Source organism: Aythya fuligula, chromosome 3 (genome assembly GCF_009819795.1).
Source record: "Aythya fuligula isolate bAytFul2 chromosome 3, bAytFul2.pri, whole genome shotgun sequence".
NCBI classification, from domain to species: Eukaryota; Metazoa; Chordata; class Aves; order Anseriformes; family Anatidae; genus Aythya; species Aythya fuligula.
Window position 1 is genome coordinate 57,481,572 of NC_045561.1, and position 19,168 is coordinate 57,500,739.

The window sequence follows — 19,168 nt, forward strand, 5'->3', positions numbered from 1 at the left end:
TTGCCTTGTAAAAGAGCCTGGGGGCAGGGGACTGTGATAATCTGGAAAAGTTTCCCAGAGAGGTTTTCTGAGGTCTGAGAAGTACGTTTTGACACATCTGATAGATGTTAGTTAGAAATCCACGTCACCTGGATTTCTAAAACAGTTCTTAACCTTTCATTTCTTTCAGTTCACAAACATTCCCCTACAGTTCTGTGATTCTGGTTTCCAAGTCCAAGGACCCCTTATTTGAAACCAGTGAGAGTTCTAGAAAGTATGTGCTCAAAGAGGTGTCCTTTGTCAACATACTGCTTCCTATAAATGTCTGATCTGTGCCAGCTCCTAATATTGTTAATGCTACTGTTAACTCTTTGCAGTATGCAAATGCACTGTGTGCAACTTCCTAATTGACAGCTGCTGCACTGATTTTTGTATCAACAGTTTCAAGCTAGTCCAGAGCTTCACAGAGCTGTTGGCATGAACTTCGTTAATCGCAGTGCTGTAATGTCAGGATCCTCATATCTAAGGAGGTGAAAACAGCAGTAGAGCATTTTGTCTTGAAGATGGCTCTGCATTCCTCAAAGAGTTTAAGGAATTTATTCCTTATCCTCAATAGTCCTAAGAAGATGAAAGTCCTAAACATAAAACAAATCTCACAGAAGCAATCCCTTGATTTTATTTTTATTTTTTTTGGTCCTGTCAGTTTAGCTTACAGCTTTGCCTGTTGAGTGTTTAAATCCTCCTTCAAGGAGATTATAGGTAGGCTGTTTTGGGTATGTTCAAGCATGCTGTCAGTCAGCTGAGGGGCTCCACTAGGTCTTTGCGTTTAGTGATTTTGCTCAACCGTCAATGACGTGTCTGGGTTAGAGTCTGTTTGAACTGGAGGACTCCTTTATCCGCCTGGGTGGATTTGACAGCTCCTTGTTCAGCAGTGTACAGGAATTTTTTTCTGTATCCTTTGCTTTTTCATTCTCATGATACTTAAATGGCTTTTTTTTTTTTTTTTTTTTAACTTTTCTCCACTTTCTGAATCCATGCTTGTATTTCCCCTCTCATACTTGCCTGCCATTGTAGCTTAATTATTAATCTAGTCTTCAACTAAAGTTTTTTTCAACCTGGCGGTATTGACTAGCTCCAAAAAAGACAACTTCTAGTCTGGCACTGATTTTGAAATTGCCAAAAGCCATTGCTGCCTGATGATTGCATAGGCTTCAAATAACTATGTCACTGCTTCCTTTCATAAAAAGCTTTTCCAGTCTGCTTACTTATTTATCTGTTCATGCTAGATCACTGGATCCACAAGTTTTTTTCTTTAATTATTGTCAAGTACATGGATACTCAGCAGTTTCCCAGCATATGATGGTTATTTTAAAAGCAAAATAGCTCTTGTACTGATTTTGTTTGTTCTAGCTGAGTCTTGTTGAGTCTCCACTGCTTTAATTCTGCCAATTATTTAAACTTAATGTTATTATTTTGTCCTTAGACTGGGTATGGACAATTTATTTCAGATGTTGATGCCTCAAAGTTTTTGAGTTTTCACCCGACAGTTTACTGTCACTTGTTTCCTTATGGCAGTCCTTGCAGTCCAACTAGTGTATTGATACTAATGTACTGTATTCAGAATTATTGAACTCTTTAGTTAATGAACATTATAGAAATCCATTGACATCTATCCAGATACTATGCTGCATAAATAGTATATTGGGGAAATCCAATTAACACAGATGCTGTAGGACAACATAGGAAGTGTAATGCAGACATATGCAAGTGAATTATTGCAGCTAGCTTCTGTACAGCAGGATTTATGAGCGCTATGCACAGCTGTAGACCTGTTGATCCTCCTGGGAGTGCTTTGGGACTAAGTCTTTGTCAGCTTCCCACTCCTTCCTGTGACAGGTTTCACAACAGCTTATTTTCATGAGGTCCGATAATCCCGGTACATGGTAAGGAAATACCTAAGGAGCTTGCGTTGGGCTATATCTAGCTCAGCTTTAGTTAATAAAGCCATGTGTTTGATAGTAGTTACCAAAGTCTCTCTCCTGTTTTAACAATTCTACAGCATACAGACTAACTCCTTTGGGCCTTGTGGTTCAGTCGCTATGTGAAATCAAAGCTGCCTGTTTCTCAGTTGTAACTTGCCTGCAACCAGTAACTGTGAACTTCTCTGTCCTTCAGGACTGCTTCTCATGAGAACTGGGAAATCTGTCAGGACAGCTTTCTCTTAGTCCAATAAATGTTTATCCTAGTAGTTAGGAGACTAAGAAGATATATCAAGACTAGATTTGCTAAACTGGAAGCTTATGACTGAGCTCTGATGTGAAGGGTGAGGAGGGGATTTTGTGACTAGTGGATGTAGATGAGGCTGAAATTTGGGTACCTTCTCTGCATGTATCTTCATAGACAAGGTTTCACAGGCCTTTGAGCCTGGAGAGGGGTTTGAAGGAGATGTACTAGTAGTATTGTGAAACAATTGGGCTTCTTGAGAAATACCAAGTTCATGGGATCAGATGGGTGCTTCTGAGTGTGTTGTGAGAGCTAGCTAACATCATTGTAAGCATTCTTTCTTATTTTTGGATCATGAAGACCAGGGATCTTGGTGACTGGGGAAGGACGTGTAGCCGCCTTCAGTAAGGAACTGCATGTTGGTCAGGCACTCTTCAGTCTAAGAGAAAATCATGGAGCGTGTCCACCTGGAAGCCATTTCTTGGCATATGATGGCAAAAGTAGTGACTAGGTGTCGCGTTAAGGGGTGTAGCTGATTAACCGTTACGGGCCCGGTCAGATTCAGGATACTGAACCAGTCGGACATTCACCAAAAACACATTAACCGTCTGGGGGTCCAGTCAGACATTCACCATCAACGCATTAACAGCCTGGGGGTCCGGTCAGACATTCACCAAAAACGCATTAACCATCTGGGGGTCCGTTCGGACATTCACCAAAAATGCATTAACCGCCTGGGGGTCTGGTTAGATTCAGAACACTGAACTATCACGGATAACCACCCTCACCCTCGTTGCACTCAATGAGAGTTATCACAATGCAATCAAGTATGGTTTATTACAGCAACAGATAATCAGGTTCTTTTGGATTGCCGGCGATAGTGACTGTCTGCAAAGCAAGCTAGTATGCATAAAATACACAGGTGTTATAGGTGTTATAGGTGTTACAGATGTTATAGATGTTGTAGGTGTTTACAGGTGTTATAGATGTTACAGATGTTATAGATGTTATAGGTGTTATAGGTGTTTACAGATGTTACAGGTGCGCAGCCTAGAAATAAACGCGTTAAAAGGATCAAAGACTCTATAGAGGTTTATAAGCAAGTATTCAGATCTCACCCAAAGGCGTCCCAATGGGGGGGGAAGAGAGGCTCAGCCCGTCGACTGATCCCAAGAGTCAGGAGGTCCTAAGGATGTTGTCCTCGGGATGGTATCTCCCCTGACAGTGGTATCTTCCCTAACATCCCCTTTCTCTTGGGCCAATTTATATTATTTTCTATCTTTTAGGTGGAGCTTGAGTGGCTCTAGTCAAGCATATCTTAGTTATGATTGGTGTAAAGTTTTCCCGTCTCCGTTTAAAGTAATAGGCTCCGAGGAATTCAGAGCGCATGCTCAGTGAGGGGTGGTCGCACCTTGGAGGCGGGTAGCTTTTGGGATGGAGGTGTGTTTTGGTATTATAATGATATTATAATGAGCAAAAAGTACACTAGGGTACAGCATTTGTCAAAACATGACAGGTCTTTGGCTTAGGGTGGCAAAAAGTGCAGCTTTGTGCACAAGAACAATCGAGGTCCCATCTGATTACAGAGCCTAGCCATGGTGTCTCCACTCCACTCTATGCTCCGTGCTGTTCCTTAGAGCTAGCACACCAAGTTTCCCCAGCGCGATAGCATCTAAGGCTGGGAGCCTAGGGAACGATCAGATAAAGCAGTTATGCCCTACCCTGAAAGCCTCTTCAATGCTGTACCTTTTCCTTAAAAATGTGAATGTTAGTTTTATTTTCCTAGTTACTTCAGGCATTTACACCACACTAGGGTTAGCAAGCATGAATTTGCAAGGGAACTTGTCAAACAGATTGCTGTGATGGAAAGACAAGAGCTGTGTAAGAGGAGAAGAGCAGCGATGTTGTCTACCTTGACTTCAGCAAGGCTTTCACCATGGTGTCTAACAGCATTGCTATGTGTCATTTGGAATATTACAGTCTAAATGAGACTGCTGGGTGCGTTAAAAGAAAAAGTGGATTGTTGAATTCAGTCTGACTTGGGGCATGTCATGTTTAATGTCTTGCCGGTGACCTTACCAAAGCAGGAATGTATCCCTACCAGGTTTGCAGACTCCCAAAGTGTGTGTGTGGGGGGAGGGGGAGGGGGGGGGGGTGGAAGCAAGCAGTGTGTTTGAATGTGACAGTTTAAAGGGACCAAAATTTCTCTAAATTCATAACAAAAAGATACAAAATCACTTTGATATAGCACATCGGGGAAGAAAGGGGCATAAGATAACATGACTTCTGTGCTGTATTTCTTAAATGAAACAGAGCATCTCTGTCATCGTTTAGAGAATGTAAAGATCTGCCTTCTTTAGTCCTGAAGTGATTTTATATATATATGCGTGCATACTTTTCTTGTGCTGTGAATGCTTTACAGGTTTATTTTACAAGTTGGAAGTTGAGCTGTAGCAAACCTGTATCAGAATAGGCTGGAAGACACCATTTACAACTGTCTTCAAATTTTTCCTTTTTATAAATCCTACCATCTTCATGGAAATTCTTCAGGCAGAAATCAGGGAGAAATAAGGGGCAGGACCATTTCTCTAATTTTATTAGTAACATCCTGTTCAATTTTGAGAATTGAACTTGAAAACCTTCATGTCATGTTTCTGGATTACATCTGGCAATCAGTATAATACTAATACCCCTAAAAGCAGACTTTTCTTTTCTGTAATAGTTAAGAACCAAAGACAGTATAGCTGCTGATAGAATAGCTAGTAGTGAAGTAGGATGTTTATGAGCTTTCTAGTCTAATTTAAAAAAAAAAAAAAAAGACCCCAGTAGTGTCTTTTATTCTCATATCATCTCTGAGAGCCTAGATGAAAAAAAAAGTTAGATAATTGGGAAAAACATAAGATTTAGACTTGCAACTTCTGGTTGTGAAGAATATGATTCTCTTTAAGTCTTGCCACCTACTATTTAGGGATTCCATGTGAAGTTGTTACTGAAATGTTGTATATAGAAAGTTATGAGCATTTAATGCAAGGGAGGCTGCTTTGAAACGTATGAAATTGCTTCTGTAGAGCAGCTTGTATTTTAAGTTTCCTTATAGAAGTAACTGTGTGTTTTGTTGCAGATTATGGAGCTCTGCGGTGCAACAAGACTTGGCTATTTTGGAAGAAGTCAGTTTTATATTGCTTTGAAACTTGTTGCTGTGGCCCAGTCTGGTCTCCCTCTAAGAGTGGAAAGCTTGAATACAGGTAAAATAAAGGATGGGGAGGGTGGGTTGGAACTCAGATGCTAAGCAGAATTACTGTACTTGTCTCACAGAGTTTCTTAGAGTAATCTTGTAAATTATTATGGTATGTCTTTTTATATGTGTTGCTAACTTAATACCAGCTGTGGAGAGACTATGAGGAAGTGTGTTCTTACTATGCAATAAATGAGATACCTCACTCGGTAGGAGTAAGATACCACTCATTAGGAGTAAGGTAAGTGCTGGGCTATCATGGACCAAGCGGGCAAATACTACTGACTGCGGTGTTGAGGACAATTTCATTCTGTGTATTACTATGTGATAACTTTTGTGCTGCATCCGCTGAATAAAGTACTAATAGGACTAATGTGTGAAGGAAAAGAGGAATGCACCATTTGCAGGCTTTTGTAGGTGATGAGTTTATGGAGCCTTGATTGCAGCAAATGCACTTACCTTTTCCAGTGACACATTCCTTTACACTTGGCTTGACAGTTTTCTCCCTTGTGTAGCCCAAATACAGAGATTAATGGCTTAAGATCTTTCTATTGAAAAACCTGAGCTGTACAAGATCTTTATCAGCCAAAACACGTTATCTTGTTTTTTCAAAGGTCAGCTGTGATGTGGGTAACTAATTAGAAATAGGAGATGCTCATTTTAGGATGAGGGTTCAGAACACCACAGAGAGCTTTGATATGAGGCTCTACTGTAGCCTTCCGTAAGTGGATCCATGTCTGAGATAACAAGAGATTTAGGAAGATGATGTACTGAACTGTAAGCCACTGCAGCCTTTTGCAGCAAGGACGCAACTCTCCGCTTGCAGATATTTTTAGAGTGCGACTTTGTATAAGGGTGACTTCTGTGGCAAGTTTTGTTTGTAGAATACATGTTATGACAATTTTTATATGCTGATAATATAAAAACTCTTAAGCTTTCTTTCATTCTGAAAAATATAGGTTAAGCAGAGTAGGTAAGGAAACTACATTAAAAGCCACTTGATAGCTTTATCAAATACCTCAGTCCTATAAAAGCAAGGAATCATCAAGTATACTTTCCAATTATGTTTATTCTAGGTTGTACAAATGGTTTATACTGCTTTTATGTTTTTTGTAGCTTTTTGGAAAAGCATATAGTCTTATGCAACACTTTGCTAATATTCAAGTTCCTTTCTGCTCAGAAGCCACCCTCTGTGTGTAAACTTTTACCATTGCTTTTGTGCTGCGTGGTCTACAGCTTCAGAAAATTGTAGCAGAATGCCGTAGAATCAGCAAGTTGGAAAAGGAACCTTCAGCTCCTAATACTTCATAGAATTGGGACTTAATGAATAATCCCACCATTGTTTATCAAATGCCCATTGAAGCAAGTCTATAATCTCTATATGTAATTATTTCAGAGTTTTCATATGCTTGATTTTAATATTAGATACCTTAACTGGACTTTCTAATATGAAAAAGGTTAGCTGTGATATCAGAAGGAATTTGAAGAATTGAAGGTACAGAATTAATTCAAAAATATGAAAACTGTTACAAAAAAAGCAACAGTTGGAACTTCCATGATGGTGTACCTTTCATTGGTTTATAGCTATACTAGAAATACTAGTAATGTTTTTTTCTAGGAATAATTTTCTGTAACCGGTTCCAAACCTGCTAAATAGAAAAAGTATAATTAACAGACCATTTTATTTTTACCCTGTTTTTAGCTTTGGTTGTCTGTTGCCTTGGTTGCAGTGGTTCCAGTCCTGTCTATGAAGTCCCTGCTTCTAGGATAATTTGGGGGATGTTGTTGCAGATACTAAGCAGCTAAAATACAAAAGGCTAAAGACTCTTAAAATGATTCTGAGCTTGGATTATCTTCCTTTGAGCATTAGGGTTCAGCAGCCTGACCAGCTGGGTTTTGTCTGTTGTCCATCTCCTGGAGGGTTTGAAGAGGAATTTTTAGAGCTGTCCCAAACTAAACTGCCCATTCTCTCTTCAAAGCTTAAATATTTAAAGTTAGTTAAGGCTTTTATTTTAGGACATTTACTTTATATCTCTGTTTTCTGTGCATGTTTTTTATTCTGTGACTTAAATATTTTTCACCGTTTTACATTTTCTCTCCCCTTGTCTCCTTGTTTGTTTTGCTGTTTGGTTCCCTGTGTTTCTCTTCAGTGGGCAGGAAGCTTTTTTTATGCAAGTTGCTGAGAACAAACTATGGTCAAATTTTGGGTGCTAAGTCCATTCAATGCAATTTTTATCCAGTTGATTTTCAGTTAACCAAATACTTTTATGATAAGACTAATGTTGTTTACTAAAAATACTGGCTTTAATTATACTACAGGCCTCTACATTTATTTTTGCCATCCCAGAAAATTTTCCTTCCAGGAGGCTAAAAATTGAGACATTAATGAGCAGTCTCTCTAACGTAATATTTGCTTTCTAAGTATGGAATGCCACTTTTGGTGGAAGATGATGTTAACAAGGATGTGGGCATGAAAAGTATGGAAAACTTTATAATTTGTTTGAATTCAAGATCATAATTCCATTCATAACAGCTGTTGCAGTTATAATTCAGGAATTTCTGAATTATAGCAGATGTCATAGTGTTAAAATGAATTTTTCTGCTGTTACAGGGAAATGACAGAAATAAAAATGTCTTATATTTCAATTCCCATGTAAAAACTTAATAGTACAATAAGAACAAATCATTATGTAGTCTTGTCTTTAAACAGTATTTCGTGCTCCCTACAAGCCCTGGCTGTTATTTTGTGAGATGGTGCTAGCTAGGTACCTCATGCCAAAACCTCATGTTGGAAGAATCAGTTGTGTAGACTCAAACTTCGTATCGTAGAACAGCTTGGGTTGGAAATGACATGAAAGACCGTCTAGTTCCCATTCTCCTGCCATGGGCAGGGATGCTACCCACTAGATCAGGTCACCCAGGGCCTCATCCAACCTGGCCTTGAACACCTTCAGGGATGGGGCATCCACTCTGGGCAACCCATGCCAGTGCCTCATTGCCCTGTGAGTGAAGAATTTCCTCTGATCTGTTTCCCCTCTTTAAGCTAAAAGCCATTCCCCCTTGTCCTGTCATCTGCCCGAGCAAAAATTTGTTCTCCATCTTTTTTGTTTAAACTTTCTTTAGGTATTGAAAAGTTTCAATAAGGTCACCCTACAGCCTTCTTCAGGCTGTACGTCCTCATCTCTCTCAACCTCTCTTCATAGGAGAGCTCTCTTGACTCCCCCAGTGTCAGACATTGTAGTGTTCTATGCAATGACTTTTTCACTTTTTTTTTTTTTGTGGGATGGTTTTAGTTCACTTTTCAGCGGTGGAAATGACTTTCCCAGTGCAACACAGAGTACAGTGAAGATGTGGAAATGGGCGTCCAAGGATGAGGAAGAAATTAGAAATTGAAATTGAAGAAATTAGAAATAACGTTTATCTGATGAGTGACCAGAAATTTAGCAGAGGTTGTGTTGCCTGCTCCTTTCTTGTGTTGAAAACCATTTAGCATGTTGAATTGTGCCCGGTGACTGAGGCTTAAATCAACAACTTGTTCTTACTGGAACAATTTTTCTTCAATACTGGATACAAAAAGTTGTCTCTAATTGTTGAATGCTGTTGATTCAAATGACAGTCAAGTACAAATCAGTTTAATGTTTAAGGTTTTTGTAATAAATTATATGCTATTTTGTTAATTTTAGTATAACTGATAGTACCACTAATGATTTCCAATGTCAAAATCAATGTACAGTAATCAATGGGAGAAACTAAATTTGGCCCATGCTTGTAAATTGTTTTTCAAACACACCAAATACATGAGTGAGCGGTGTGGCAAATTTATGGTTTATTTTGATTCACAGTAGACCAGTGAGAAAACTGTCTGGGATTCAGAAAAATGACAGAAATCTTGCAGTGAGAAGTAGATGATTCTTAACTATGATACATAAAGCTAAGGGCCTTCTATTTTTTGTAGAAACAATTTTATAGATATTCATAATAAAGTAAGGTGATATTGGATATTGTTCCCAGTTGTATCTCATTAAAATAACTAATTTAGTTTCTCATGTAGAAAGGTATACACAGATGTGTTCAGTCATTATTTGCAGTTTTTGCAATAAGGCTAGATTATAGTGTCTGCTATAAATAGAAATTACAGCAGCTCACTAAAAGATAATGGGGAACAAATTGTAGTATTTCAGCATCTGTTTTGCTGATGAACCATTTTAATGAACATGTTCTGATGTTATATATGTGCTAGAAATGATAATATCTAGATAGTTACCGCAAATCACACTGCAGTAGTTAAAATCTTTGTTAATCTTTTAGCTAATTTTAAAAAATTAGCTAAATCTGAACTGTCTGGTTGCCACTCCATTAAATGCAGATTTGTAGGGCAAAAATGTTATCTTAAGGGAGCTACGTGAGGTCTTGTACTAGGATGTGGGTAGAAGAACTGTGAAGCATGATGCAGAAAAGGCATTTGCTGTTTTTCCAACCTGAAGGTGTTGGCTTGACTGTAGCAGTGGCCTCAGTGTTTAAATAGAGGCACACAAAATTGTAACTACAAAATCAAGTGCATGCTTTTGTGGTTTTTTTTTTTCAAGATTCATACTTCTGTACAGTAAATGGCCTGCTCTGTTTTTTTAAACAGTAAAGGACCTCCCTCTTCCCAGATTTGTAGTGTCAAAGAATGAACAAGAATCAAGACATACAGCCTTGTATTCTTCGGATGCTGATAACCCAGCTTCATATTCAGGTGTGATTCCTCCTCCACCTGGCAGGATACAAGTCAAAAAAGGCTCCGTGAGCCATGATGCTGTTCAGCAACGTACATCAACTGATCAACAGGTAAATTAACTTTAAGAGATTAAATAGGACTCATAACTGCTACTTTGCCACATAGGTATCAATCTGATAGCATTTCTAAACTTTGTTGCTTTCAATGTTGTTTATTTTAAAAAACAAATGTTATAAGGTGTTATATACTACATACACCGCTAAAATCCTTGTAGCGGGTATTTTTTTTTAATGCAGTCTTAGAACATGTTTGAAATATTGGTGATAATTAATAAAGAATTGAGACAGAAGGCAAAATAAATGTGTAAGATATGATAGCAACTATGAAGTGGTAATTATTATATTAGTATCTAGTTATCAGCTAGTTCACATCAGTTTCCTGATCTTTACAACAGCATTACTGAATGCCATTGAGGACTGGATGTCTAGTCCTTCAATATGCTGTTATAACTTTAAAGCTGAAATACTTTATTTAGAAAAATCTCACAGTGACTGCTTTCTTTCTTATATCTTATTGTTCAGGATTTTGATTAAGTAGAGAAGATAAGAACCAGAAATAAGACACATTTTCATACTGTTTTTCGTTGTGTTGTAGTAATGAGGACACTGATTTCCTTGTGCTCACTGGTTCCCATTTTTAAGCCAGTGAATACGTGAATGAATGAAAACCGTATGGGCTTACAACTTCGTGCTTCCTCATAATTCTTTATTTATAGTGTTTACATTCTCTTTCCATGGGGAAATCTAACAAAAGCAAGAATACTAAGTTAAATATTGTGTTTTCCAGGATGTATGTGTCTGTGCATAGGTGTTGACTCTCCTGTTTTCTTCCGCCATGGCATGCTCTTTCCTGAGCTTGGTTAGTAGAGAATCAAGTAACTTGGAAATTATTCCTAGTCTTGCTGTGAGTCAAAGAACTCGCTGACCAACAAATGTTTATTAATCTCTCTGGAAGTAGCTGAGGTTGATCCATTGTTTTTTTTTAGTGGTCTGAGGTAAATTGGCAGAGGCCACCTATAATCATTATTCACTTGCTACTTCCTTCCGAATTGCAGATGGAGTCTAATGAAATGAGGTCTTAAAGTAGGTCTGAAGATAGCTTGTTGTTGTCCAACTTTGGGTAGGTATGTTTGAAATACAGTTCCAGAGAGGCCAATGGAGAAGTCAGCATTCACAGATCCACTTGATCTGATGATGGGAGTTTGGTTTGGTTGAAATGCTTCCAATTGGGTGTTGAGTTTTTGTTGAATGGCTGTAATTTGATACAGAAATATGACCTGTTGTAACTTTAAAATAACAAAGTCTGGTGTTTGAAGTCTACAAATTCTGTCAAAAGAAACCACATACTCAAAGGTGTATAAGCATCCAAATTTCATTTTTCTGTCTTGGCTAACGTAAACAGCATGGTATCTCTCTCTTAAACACATCTTTATGGGAGTATCAGGATAAAGAAAGTCTGTGTGCAAGTGCTTTGGGAGATCTGGCACAGGAACCAGTCTTGGAGCAGATGTAGCAGACAACACTGCATTGAGTCCAGCAGTTTTGAGCTGTATTCTTGGTTCAGAACATCAGGGAAGTATTGTCTGATTTTGCACCCAGTTGTAAAACTACATTTTCTGTGGCTGATACTTAGATTTCTGACTGTACAATGAATCTATTCAAGCAGCCTTGTCCCAATCTAATATTTATTGATTGGGATACCATATTAAAAATGAGCAGAAAATTTGAGTGCCCTTCAACTGAGAAAGTGATGGGATCCCAAGTTCCCAGAGAGGCTGTTTGTTTCCTAGAAATTTCCGATCCAGTTGTCTTTACTTGGAGATATTGCTCAGATTTCTTAATTCAGTCTAAACTTCTTTCTTTGCCATTATATGCTACCTCTTTCGGTGATGAAGATGGAAGGAGCTGGAGTTTGGGAAGTAAATTATTTTTCTAGAGGTCACTTTTCTTTTGGGAAGATTTTGTCTTAAGCTTATATAGTTCATTTACAGAGCTTGTAATTTAGCTGTTAGATACTCTATTAGTGACTTTGGATTTTGATTTTTTTTTCTTAAACTGCTTGCTGGCTTTGACAATGTCAGCTACTTCAAAATACATGGATTTCATAAAAATATTTCAGCCAGAATATTTCAGGTGAAATCTGATGATACCTTGGCCCTGGTTACTTTCATGTGCCATTTTCTGTATTGGTGAAACTTGTCACACACAGGTTAATGTTTCATAATTACAAATTACATATGTAGAAGAATTTCGCTTTAGGTACTGTATACTGGAATGTGATAGCTAGAACTATTTCTTCATCAATGTATTGTTCTCGCAGTTCCCCTCAATGAGCTCCATTCAGAGGCAGTAGAGTGTCAGGAAATCGCAATCAGGTTGTGTTTGAAAACAGTTGTAAAAATGAGGTTTCTTTTAAAGTAAGCAGAAGGCAAATTCATTCCTTTTTTTTTTTTTTTTTTTTTTTTTTTAGCTAGCCATTTTTGTGGTGAAATTTTTAATTTATAGTGATATTATGTAAATGAAGTACTAGCCAGAAATTTGTGGGTTTTTAACGTTACTGAATGAATATGAATAGTAGATGACTGAATTCATGCTCAGCTCTCATGGAAGCTACAAAACTGATTGTATGAGTAAAGACAAATAATGAATCAAACCTTTACTAACTGTATCTTGACTGCAGACTCTAATGGAGATAAAACACAGGGAGAAAATAGGTTTTTCTGCTAGAGTAATTTCTTCTTGCCAAATAATACAGTAGGCAGATCAAAACACTTTTGCTGACATTATAGACCATTATATATATGCCACAATCTCAGTTTTTGTTTTGTTTTTTTTTTTTGACAAAATATTTCACAGTAATTCTTGTAATCCTTCTTTGCCCTTGATCCAAATTTGTTCTCATACAAAATACCTGACTAGATTTGTATTTCTCGTTTCAGATGAGATCTCTCTAGTATTAATAATTATTTTCAAGGTACTTTCCTGTTTCTGATGTATCTGTTTCACATCGTATCTTGACAGATCTGCTTTTTCCATGGCTGCAATATTTGACAAGTTGTTATGCATCAGTCTTTTCTTCAACTTGTTGATGTTGATTATGCATTTTGATATTTCTGTTCTGCAAGAAATTATTTTTCACTTTAAAATCTGATAGTGTAGTGCTATCTATGTCTCTGAAGTAATTCTGATGCCCACTTTACATTTGTTGTCAGAATTCATCAGTACGCTGTTTAGTGCGTATAAACAATTACCTACAGCGTCAGGTTAGGTCATTCCCCAACTCAGTCTTTTAGGAGTGTTGTTAGAGCTTTCACTTCATAGTTCTCATGCTAATGCAGTTCATTCCGTAGCAGGTTCTTTTGCCACTTAGATTCCTGTATTAATCTACAGGTTATTGGAATTGTCTTGCATGGCACCACACTGAAGTATTCTGAACTTCAGGCTAAGTGTAGTGTGGTTCCTTTGTCTAGAAAATCACAAAAATACCAACCAACCTGAGTAAAAGTGTGATTTATCCTCTTTCTCTAGGGTTTTAGTTATTTTCTTCAAAACTTAGTCTAAAACCTTTCAGACTGTTGAGGTCAAACAAGTTTGTGTTTGGCTGAGCCACACTCCCATCTGAAAATGTGTAGTGCTTCATGTAGAGAAGGTCCCGTTCAACCTTGGACTATTTTGTTCTTCAATATGAATGCTAGTTAATCACCAAATCATGGGTTCTGCAATGCAATTACCACCTCTAGCATAATCTTTCTTCATAATGGATCTGTTCCCTGACTCTTATGCAGGCTGTGTGGTATCAGGACCTAGATCACAACACCTTTAGAGCTACCCTTCAGATAGCATGCCTGGCTTCATTGTCTCTGGAATTCTTTTTAGGAGGCTTTCTTCTGGCCTGAGGTGTGAGATCCAGGAAAAGGTTTATAATCCCATTTGACTCATGTATGCTTGCAATTTCCTTCTGAGGTTGAGATCACTCTGGAGATGCTTTAGCACAGTATTGTTTTGCTTTACACCAGTTTGTTTGACTTACATTCACTATGGTTCTCTTCTTAGAGCCATATATTATAACACCTTTTCTTAATTAGCATGTTTAGTTACTGCTTATCAGCCCCCAAAAGTGCAAGTTCCTTCATAGTGTCGTAGTTTAGTAGTTCCAGTTTAATAAAAATCATGCTTTCTTAACAATTTAGGTTAGGTTGATTTTTGATGTGACTTTTTTTTTTTTTTTTTTAATTAAGATGTATCACACAATTTTTGCCTGTTAACTGTAAGTTTATTTTTGTAATTGGGAAGTGTTCTCAGTGGTTTGACGTGACATGAAAATGTTAATTATTTCAACATGCTTTAATTTATATCTGTTTTCTGCAATAAAATAGAGGGAAAATAAATGTATTAATACAGTAGAAGCCAGAATGTTGCAATTACTATCACTTCTATTGAGTTTTGTTTAGATAGAAATTAAAATCTTTAATTGAATTTTTATTAAAGATTTAATTGAATTGCTTTGAAAGTGCTTAAACAATTTTGTAAAATTTTAATAGTAGCTGATTTATTAAATGATACATTAACATAATGATACATATGCAGATGAGTAAATCTGCTCAAGTTCCCAAAGAGATTAGGTGGGTAACTTCTGTTAAAATTGATAAAATTGAAAACCAGGAAGTTGTCAGTGACCTGAGTTGCACAGACTATTGTAGCTGTTACATGTTAGGATTTTGAAGAGCATTCCAGTTAGGTTCTGTACTGTAACACTCTCAGAAAATCTGGTCTTAGATATTTTAGGCTTTCAAAAACAAATTCTTTAACTAATAGATTGGACAGAGGAAAATGAACATCCCTTCTCAACTGCATCATATTCTCCCATAAGCTGAGAGCATTCTGAGAGTGAATGTATGTGGCTGTTGAGGAACAGAGGTGTTCCTCAGGAACATATTACCTCTGTTTAATAAAATTAGAAGTCTGGTGTAAAGTCCATGTGGTCTGTTGTAGGAAGTTTTCACTTTCTCTTAGGCATGAGTATATTAAAATGTGAATTGCTTGTCCACTGTAAAGGCAGGCACCTTGTTGTTTTTCTATTTATAAAGGGTGAGTTAACCTGTATGTAGTTAGTTTCACTAAGCCCTTACTCATTGTGCTTTTCCATGACTGTTTTTGCATCTGAGTCAATGTTCCTATGGTCCTGCCTCTCAGTCTTTTCTGGCCTGCGTCTTCCTTCTTTATGCTTGCATCAAGCTATTAGTACTTCGGCTGAGCCATTTTTTATATAGATATTATAAAATATATATAAAAGGTGTTTATCTGTTTTAAGCTTCTAGTAAGTTAGCTCAATGAATGTGAGGAGAGGCTTGAGAGGGACGGAGATTGCACAGGGGAGAGCACATTCGTGCCTTGCTAAATTGATTTAAAATGTTTTGCGAATGTCTCATAGTGAAGAAGCTGAAGATGTGTCAAATCCTTCTTCCAGAAGCATTTTGACATCAGAATTAGTTGTGTGTTTTTTCTATTTAATAATTTTGGAGTCTGTAAGCTGAAGCTCCAAATTTGTAGGAAATCTGTAAATGTTTAGGATTTCAATAGTCTGCATCAGCAAGTCAGAAACTAATTTTGTCATCATGGCCCTTTAAAACTTTTTTGTTAGGATACGTGTAGTTGTAGTATGCATGACTGAAGAATGCTGGTTTATGGCACTTCCTGATTGACTTAGATTTTTACAGAGGTAATATTGTTAAAAAGCACAATGGCCTTTGCATTTTTTTTGGCAAAGTAGATGATGTTCTGGGAATAATTGTGTGGAAACCTACAGTTTTGGTATGTTAGCTGATAGGAAGCTCCTTTCTGGATATATTCTTGTGGCTTTCAGTTTATTTAGGTAGCTGTCTCTGAAACTAACACAAGTTATGGGATAGCACATATTCAGGTGTGCTAGTAAATGCTTGAAAATTTATTTACAGAGGGTGTGTTAGTCTCTGCTGTGTGGGTGAACTGGAAAGGTAAATAAAGACTATACCTTATAATATATTCAGGTGAGAGAGTACCAAACAGATATTTTTGTCTAGTGCTGAGAAAACTTCTGAGATGTCTTAGCTTTGTTCTTACTTTTTAGGGAATTTGGAGCTTAAGCTTTGCCTTCTTGTAGTTGTTTTCACTACTATAGTTTAGCTAGAGCTGGAAGGTATAGCAAACTAATTTAAAAATTAGCAAGGAAATTATTCTATAATATAAATATTTTTTACAATTTAAACATTTTTTCCATCATATCTTACTTCAAAATTGAATTATATGGTAATGTGGTTGTCTTGTGAGAACTTTTCTAAGTTAGAAATTACACTGATTCTATTTTCGTGTCTGTTCGGGGGGGGAAGTAGTACAATATGGTATTAAAGAAAAGCGTGAACCTTAAAATTAAGACAACTGCCTTAGTGTGTATAGCAGAGAAGTATATCATAAACTGCATTACTTTTTTTGGAGAAAAAAATACAATACATTTTTGTATATTTAAAAATAATGGAAATTGTTGACTATATTTTTTTCAGCGTTTAATTCTAATTCATTTCTTTAGAAGAAATTTGGATTGTGAATTGTGATAAAATTTAGGTATGATGATAGGTTGTATAGTAAGTAACTGTTTTGAGACCTGGGTTCAAATATAACTTCTATCACAAGTGAAAGTGAGTCTTGTGAGACTTTCCTTTGAAACGAAGTCATTTAACTTGGCATTGCTATTGTCTTAAGAGCAGATTAAAAATACGGTAGATTTTTGAAATGAACACGTCCAGTGCAAGTTGTACAGTACCTGACATCTATTTCCTCATTTTGATAAGTACTAAAACTTTCACTGAGTGTATCTTAACTGTAGTGATGATTGTTTCTAGAAGTAACAGTTTTAGATAGGCTTTTATGTATTTAGTTATGTAGTACAAAACTTAAAAGATTCCTTTGTTTTATTAGGAGTCCACATCTCCAGTTGTTTCACCACAGCAGTCCCCACCAACCTCTCCACATACATGGAGGAAGCACAGCCGCCATCCCAGCGGAGGGAATAATGAACGACCTCTTGCTGGACCTGGGCCTTTTTGGGCTCCATTTAGTGAAGCACAACCAGGTATAAATGTCTTCTGTTATGCTTCAGCTGTAGCACGAAGTTGTGGAATTCGGAAATGAGTAACTGAGTTTAGAGCAATTTATCTTTGTGTTTTCCAATTCTGGAAACTTTGTTGTAGATTCAAACCTTCATGTTGCTGTCAACATTGTGGAATCTGTGACCTTGTATACTGCAGATCCATTTCTCAGCATGATATGGGAAATGCTGAGAGTTTGGAGGGAGGGAGAAGATGAAAGTGGAAAGTTATAATATGAAGCTGACACCTCGTTAATAGGAACCATCAGTATACCCAGAAATGTGGGGAGCTCAAGGAAAGAAGCAGATAATGTATTTTGTTTGAATTATGTTTCTGGTAGATGAGATGACTTGTTGGAACAACTAATTATTTTTGCTTCCTTTAAAGTTCACATAAGCATGACTGAAGCTACTGTATCTCAGATGCATCAAAGTAGAATCACTTGTTTTTATGAAGTTTTCATCCTTTTGTGTTTTTCATTTAATGTGAAGACCCTCACTGTTGTATTTCTGTGCTCTGATTTAAAGTGTTATCCCTTAGTATCTCCAATTTGAAAAAGCTCTTTTATTTTCTGATATCTGTTAGAGTTGCATTTGGGAACGGTGCAGTAATTCTAATTCAGATTTCATTTTTGATACTCATAAATAATAGTTGCATTTTGTACGTTGTGATTTCAGGTTGAACTGTCGTTGGTTGTTTATTTCAGCCTTGATATTCTAATTGATCTTTCAGTTTATCCTTACTCTGTAGTTGTAAGCATCCATAGAGGACCAGGTATTATGTTGTTAGAATTAGTTGAATAAAGAAATAAAACTTATTTTCATGGACATTAAGAAGTGAAATGGGTTTTATGCACAGGTTGATGTCAGTGTTTGGCTGGCACTTAATAGTAAATAATACTCAATTTAGAATCAAAAATAAACATTATTAGTATGTTTGCGCTTTAGTCCAGCCATTTAAGCATACTGTTTGTGATTCTTTTTTTCAGCATTCAGTTCCTTGATACCTCTTCCTTTGCAAAGTTTAGTTGCTTTTATTGCAAGCTTGAAAAAGAAGTTTGATAGCTTCTTTGCTTTCCTTAAAAACAGTGCTGCAAGCTCATCTTGATTCTGATGTAAAACGTTGCTGAGAAATCGGGTAATTTGTAGCTGCATTATTTCACTAGGACTTGAAGCAGGACTATGCCATTTCACTTGTGATCCAAGAACAGTAAGAACCCAGGTCTCTCTGCTTGTATTTCATAGTATGTGAAATACTGTTTGAGAGTAGTGGTGGGGTTGTCAACTTAAAGCATGTACCCTCAAGTATGAAAATATTTCTAATGGGTCTAATAATAGCATGTTGCACTTAAAAATTGAAGTGTAATTTCTGTTTGAAGAAAGAGGAGGTCAAAGAAATAGTGACCTGTGCGTAGGAAAGACATTCCAGTGCATCATCATATTCCCACAGTGAAGAAAATGAAATAGTACTTTTCTGTATCAAATCAGGTGTACAATAAATTCATAGATAATGACTCAATTGTCATTAATTGACCTTACATATAGTCTTGTATCAGAAGTATCAAGCAGCACTTAGAGCTGCAGTTCTTAATTTCTTGGGGAAGAAAACTGGTTCCTGTCTCAACAGAACAAAAGAATTTGGATTTTACAGTTCTTGCCACCTAGTTTCCCACAAGTTCAGTTACAATAGTGATTCTTCATAAGAAGCTGGAATCTGAGACACTGTCATGACTAGCTCAGTGAGTTTACACAGGTGATCTGAAATCATAAGCTAAGATTTGTTACCATCTTTGTTCAAGACTTCTTGTTAAGGTGGGCCCCAGAAGACATAG

At 36.9% G+C, this 19,168-nt stretch overlaps 1 protein-coding gene across 9 annotated transcripts in view; it reads left to right on the forward strand.

Moving 5' to 3' along the window:
- REPS1 (RALBP1 associated Eps domain containing 1) overlaps window positions 1-19,168 on the forward strand; it is a 67,024-nt gene that overhangs the window by 12,443 nt on the left and 35,413 nt on the right. For all 9 annotated transcript variants that reach the window (XM_032184361.1, XM_032184368.1, XM_032184365.1 and 6 more), the window contains exons 2-4: window positions 5,324-5,447; window positions 10,071-10,267; window positions 17,168-17,321. In XM_032184361.1, the coding sequence (XP_032040252.1) occupies window positions 5,324-5,447; window positions 10,071-10,267; window positions 17,168-17,321 (475 nt within the window). The remainder of the gene's footprint in view (window positions 1-5,323; window positions 5,448-10,070; window positions 10,268-17,167; window positions 17,322-19,168) is intronic.